Source organism: Oncorhynchus gorbuscha, linkage group LG23 (genome assembly GCF_021184085.1).
Source record: "Oncorhynchus gorbuscha isolate QuinsamMale2020 ecotype Even-year linkage group LG23, OgorEven_v1.0, whole genome shotgun sequence".
Taxonomy (NCBI): Eukaryota; Metazoa; Chordata; class Actinopteri; order Salmoniformes; family Salmonidae; genus Oncorhynchus; species Oncorhynchus gorbuscha.
The window spans coordinates 32,077,165-32,083,236 of NC_060195.1; the positions used below are offsets into that span (position 1 = coordinate 32,077,165).

Sequence of the window (6,072 nt, forward strand, 5' to 3'; positions counted from 1 at the left end):
TTTCCCATCTATGTAGCATTGCAAAAATCAGAAACTTTCTGTCCAAAAAGGATGCAGAAAAATTAATCCATGCTTTTGTCACATCTAGGTTAGACTACTGCAATGCTCTACTTTCCGGCTACCCGGATAAAGCACTAAATAAACTTCAGTTAGTGCTAAATACGGCTGCTAGAATCCTGACTAGAAACCAAAAATGTGATCATATTACTCCAGTGCTAGCCTCCCTACACTGGCTTCCTGTCAAGGCAAGGGCTGATTTCAAGGTTTTACTGCTAACCTACAAAGCATTACATGGGCTTGCTCCTACCTATCTCTCTGATTTGGTCCTGCCGTACATACCTACGTGTACGCTACGGTCACAAGACGCAGGCCTCCTAATTGTCCCTAGAATTTCTAAGCAAACAGCTGGAGGCAGGGCTTTCTCCTATAGAGCTCCATTTTTATGGAATGGTCTGCCTACCCATGTGAGAGACGCAAACTTGGTCTCAACCTTTAAGTCTCTACTGAAGACTCATCTCTTCAGTGGGTCATATGATTGAGTGTAGTCTGGCCCAGGAGTGTGAAAGTGAACGGAAAGGCTCTGGAGCAACGAACCGCCCTTGCTGTCTCTGCCTGGCCGGTTCCCCTCTTTCAACTGGGATTCTCTGCCTCTAACCCTATTACAGGGGCTGAGTCACTGGCTTACTAGAGCTCTTTCATACCGTCCCTAGGAGGGGTACGTCACTTGAGCGGGTTGAGTCACTGATGTGATCTTCCTGTCTGGGTTGGCGCCCCCCCTTGGGTTGTGCCGTGGTGGAAATCTTTGTGGGCTATACTCGGCCTTGTCTCAGGATGGTAAATTGGTGGTTGAAGATATTCCTCTAGTGGTGTGGGGGCTGTGCTTTGGCAAAGTGGGTGGGGTTATATCCTTCCTGTTTGGCCCTGTCCGGGGGTGTCATCGGATGGGGCCACAGTGTCTCCTGACCCCTCCTGTCTCAGCCTCCAGTATTTATGCTGCAGTAGTTTATGTGTCGGGGGGCTAGGGTCAGTTTGTTATATCTAGAGTACTTCTCCTGTCCTATCCGGTGTCCTATGTGAATTTAAGTATGCTCTCTCTAATTCTCTCTTTCTTTCTCTCTCTCTGAGGACCTGAGCCCTAGGACCATGCCTCAGGACTACCTGACATGATGACTCCTTGCTGTCCCCAGTCCACCCGGCCGTGCTGCTGCTCCAGTTTCAACTGTTCTGCCTGCGATTATTATTATTTGACCATGCTGGTCATTTATGAACATTTGAACATCTTGGCCATGTTCTGTTATAATCTCCACCTGGCACAGCCAGAAGAGGACTGGCCACCCCACATAGCCTGGTTCCTCTCTAGGTTTCTTCCTAGGTTTGGGCCTTTCTAGGGAGTTTTTCCTAGCCACCGCGCTTCTACACCTGCAGTGCTTGCTGTTTGGGGTTTTAGGCTGGGTTTCTGTACAGCACTTTGAGATATCAGCAGTTGTACGAAGGGCTATATAAATGAATTTGATTTGATTTGTTAGGGTTAAAATTAGTGTTAAGTTTTAAGGATAACTCTCAACCTCAATTTCAGCCTTTTCCCAATCCATTGAAGAAGAAAAAAGCATTCAAATTAGAAATTGTGGGTTACTCATAAATATTCATTTTGGGGGTGGGTAAACGTAGTTGTACCTGATCCCCAACACTTTCTCACTAAGGTTTACCATAAATCCACCGCCACGCTCTGATAATAAAATGATGTGCATAATGAGCAAATACGGCTCTGGACAGTTAGTTAGGTTAGTTTACAGTGGTAAGGTGCCGAGTTCCTGACATCTATTGCCACTTGCGGGGTGCAAATTCAAACCCCCCACGGGTTGCAAAACAAATCTCACATTTATTGCGGTATTGTGATTTGAAGGAAAGTGCAATCATCACCTTGAATATAAAGATTAGGTGCTCAATTCGGTCCGCATTGCAGTGTTTACACATTAGCTCTTTTTCCAATGGTCAAATGAACTCACAGATTGGTCTTGAGTTCTGTATAAAAACCTACAACTGCTACCAGGGCGACTCCTCTCACAGGTATGCTTTCACTTTTCAGAATTAGAAGTGTGTGGGCACAGAATGAATTTTGTAAATAAAGGAGAGAAAATAATAACACGTATCCCATGTGGGACTAGAATTCACAACCATTGGACTATGAGCCAACTGTTTTAGAGGACTGCACCACCAATCAGTCATAAATGGTGGAAAAAATACACGAGTTCAAATCACCATAATTGTCATCGATTGTTGCGATGGATTAAGCTACGAATGCGTAATCCTCATAGCCAACGTGTTTTTTCTTCGTAAAACCATAGAGGTGTATGAAACACTAAGCAAAAACATTGAATTTGGTCATATGAGTAAATGTGCCTTAACGGCCTTTAATGTGTAATGTCAGTAGTCTAGTCAAGGAAGCATCATGCGAAATATAGTATATTAGCACGTTCCTTTACCAAGACCATGGCCAAGTAAGGCGCACTGTCACCTGCTTTCAGTGGTTGACTTGGCCTGAAATAGGTGCTGGTACTCATTTTGGTTGCGGTACTGTTTACATTTAGGTGCAGTAGAAAAGCCACAGCAGTAGAAAATGTACGGTGCTGCTACTCAGCTCTGGTGAGCTCCTGGCAAAGTCAAGCACTGCCTGATTTTATAGTAAACCTTAATGTGGTACCCTGCAGCTCACAGATACCCTGCAGATATAGAAGGGTATGTATTTCATACCGAACCCCTCCCTTGAGATGACCAGTACGTCACGATTTCAATTGTAGAGTTGAACCACTAGGGGCAAAAACAGCTAGATTTACTACTAAAAGACCAAAATATATCACTTTTGCAACGAACTGTCAAAATGAAGACCATAATTGACCTGTTTCACTATATCTAAGCAATAAATATCTGTTTTTTGATTATAAAAAAAAAATCACATTTGAAGAAGATACATTTTGAAATGGGCGGGGTTTATGACTTTGTGGCTGTGGTAACGAGTGACGACCGATGAGAGCCCGCGTTCTTCCGTGTTTTTGTTAAGATTAGATGTTTGGGCCCGCCTCCTCCCAGTTTACATCTTCTGCAGGCTAAAGACTATTTTCAGATAAAGTACGCCAAATATTGTCGTTTTTTGCGTTGGTCGCTTTGTTACAATTTGAAAAGCTCGCTAGTTAGTGAATGTAGCCAACTGGGCCATTTTCATTCATTCAGCGAATGATACAAACGTAAAATGAGGGCTGTACTGAACGAGCGTGAGCCAGCTCCTCTGGTCTATATTTCAGGCACGAGCATGGGGACACTGCAAGATGATATGCCGGTTTTATTCCGTTTTTCATACTAGTAACAAATATTTGCAAGAACAGATGTGATCTACAGTGTCAGACCTTTATACCAGTTAAATTAGTCCATAGACATTACATTTGCATTATAGTTTTTTGTTACTAGCTTTGAGTCTATTGTATGGAAATAGGCCTGGGTGTAGTGCATTGAATTATTATAATCATTCAGCTTGATCACTCAGAGCTTGATCACTCAGTTTGACTATTGGATGTCATAAGGTGAATGCACCAATTTGTAAGTCGCTCTGGATAAGAGCGTCTGCTAAATGACTTAAATGTAAATGTATTCCTCATGTTCATCTTCAGGCAAAGATGGACTTCCCAGGTCACTTCGAGAACATCTTCCAGCAGCTGAATCACCAGCGTGTCAGTGGTCAGCTCTGTGACTGTGTGATCGTAGTGGGGGGCCAACACTTCAGGGCCCACCGCTCTGTCCTGGCAGCCTGCAGTACACACTTCAGGGCCCTTCTGAATGCAGTGGAGGGGGATGGTGCAGGAGCCAGTGTGATGGAGCTGGATCTGGAGGTAGTGACTCCTGAGGCTTTCTCCACCCTGCTGGACATGATCTACACCTCCACTCTCACTCTGGGGGTCTCCAACGTAATGGATGTGCTCCTGGCTGCCTCCCACCTGCACCTCAACACTGTGGTCAAGGCCTGCAAGCACCACCTCACCTCCCGCAGCTTCCCCACATCGCCCCCGCGTGGTTGGAGTTCGCCAGTGCAGCAGCAGCGGTTCAGCCATGCAGTGGACCAGCAGCACCTGAGGCAGTCTCCGTCCCAGGCAGCAGCCATGGCCGGGGTCAACTCCAGGCAGCAAAGATCTGTCCTACTCCAGCAGCTGGGGCTCAGCCTGGTCACATCGGCCCTGGAAGGTAGCCTCGACGTTGGCGAGACTGAGTTGGATGCTAGCCAGGCTGGAGGCAGGGACGGAGGGGTTGGAGCGGATGGAAGCATGGAGCAACTGGCAGCTCTCTCTGGTCGGCGTCACCACAAACGCAAGAGCTCTTCTCCCCAAATGTTTCAGGAGGAGAGGCTGAACAGCAAGCAGAGTGGGTGCAGGCTGTCTGAGGGGAATCATGGGGAGGGCTGCCCAAGGGTCTCCAGGAGTAATGGGGGTGATGAGCTTCACTCCCCTGACTCCCTGAAGACAGACGAGTGCCTCTGCCTGGAGAGGGGAAGTGCAGAGAAGCAGGAGGAGAAGTATGAAGGGACTTTACAAGAAGAGGTACAGCTGCCTAGCCAATCAGATAGTAATGTGGGAGGGACACAGGATGATGGGGGAGAGGATTTGCCCCAGGATCACACAGGGGGTTCTCAGGTGGATGGAGGGATTGTGTTTAAAGTGAAAGTGGGAGAAGATGGAGAAGAGGAGGATCATAAGATGGATGTAGTTGTGAAGAGTGAGCAGGTGAACTCTTATCCAGACACATCAGGTGTGTTCAATTATCCTCCATTCCCATCCGAGGACACTGGTGATCATCAGGATGAGCCAGTTAATGATGAGAAAGACATACTCAGCCCGAAGGGAAATGACCCAAGCTCATCCAACCCCCAAGCTAGCTCCAATCCTCAGACAGACATACACCCACTCCAAGACAACACGGATGGAGGAGATGGGTTTTCTGATAATGAGGGCCTAGACAGAAACCAAGACCTGGGCCTTTCCTGCATTCTCAACCCCAGGAGTCAGCTTGAGGCATTAGGAGAGGACAGTCTCATTAACACCACCATCAGTGAGGCTCAGGCAGAAAGCAATGAGGCTGTTAGGTCACTTCAAAACTCAGAGGCAACAAATGCCTCCTCTTCCTCCCTTATGTTCCCAGTAACCTCTGTCCCCTTCCAGCAGCTCCTCAGTAGCGAGGGGCACAGTTTCGGTGATGGATTCATCCTTCAGTCCACCCAGACTCAGGATGTTCTGGGGGGGTTCTTGAGGGGCATCAGGCCAGATGTAGGCACCTTGGGCAGCCTCAGTTTGAGCACATCCCTCTCCCGATCATCCAGGGCTGAGATGACCGGAGTTGGAGGTAGCTTAGGGCTGCCAGTTTACCGTCGCATCGCTCCAAAAGTGAACCCCAACTCTGAGGGCCAGATAGATGGACAACCCCAGGATCCTTCATCCTCTGGTCCAGCAGGGGGGGATACTGCTCCTCGCCCTGCCCTCACCAGAGCATCAGAGGACGTCCTTTCAAAGTGTAAGAAGGCCATGATGGAGCACAACGTCCTGGTAGTGGAGGGGGCAAGGAAATACGCCTGCCGGATCTGCTGTAAGACCTTCCTAAACCTGACTGACTGTAAGAAACACATCAGAGTCCACACAGGAGAAAAGCCCTACGCCTGCCTCAAGTGTGGCAAACGCTTCAGTCAGTCGTCCCATTTGTACAAACACTCCAAGACCACCTGTCTACGCTGGCAGAGCAGCCACCTGCCTGCCACGCTGCTCTGAGAGACCGGGAAATCAGGTGGAAACACTGTGAAAAAACAGCCAGTGCTACCAGTCAGAAAGCTCATTGACATTTCCATTTCAAAATGTTCTGCCATATCAGGGTTATGTTTGCCTGGTCATTGTTATAAATATTGTTGAAGTAGAGACTTTAATGTTGACTGTGTTGATGATTTTAGAAAGCACGCGCAGAATGTACTGTAGTTTGTCAGTAGGATCACTATTGAACAGTGATACAAATTAAACTACATTGGAACCAAACTGATCCCTGACA

At 47.4% G+C, this 6,072-nt stretch overlaps 1 protein-coding gene across 3 annotated transcripts; it reads left to right on the forward strand.

Annotated features, from left to right (window-relative positions):
* The first annotated feature begins 1,834 nt into the window (after positions 1-1,834).
* Positions 1,835-6,050, forward strand: LOC124010985 (zinc finger and BTB domain-containing protein 5-like). 3 transcript variants are annotated; one of them, XM_046323860.1, is made up of 2 exons: positions 1,835-3,334; positions 3,663-6,050. In XM_046323860.1, exons 1-2 carry the CDS (start codon positions 3,248-3,250, stop codon positions 5,799-5,801), a joined length of 2,226 nt encoding a protein of 741 aa, XP_046179816.1. In that variant the 5' UTR covers positions 1,835-3,247; the 3' UTR covers positions 5,802-6,050. The 3 variants fall into 3 exon arrangements, with proteins under 3 accessions (XP_046179816.1, XP_046179817.1, XP_046179818.1); XM_046323861.1 differs by having other exon boundaries at positions 1,835-3,126; XM_046323862.1 differs by having other exon boundaries at positions 1,835-2,067.
* The last annotated feature ends 22 nt before the right edge of the window (positions 6,051-6,072 follow it).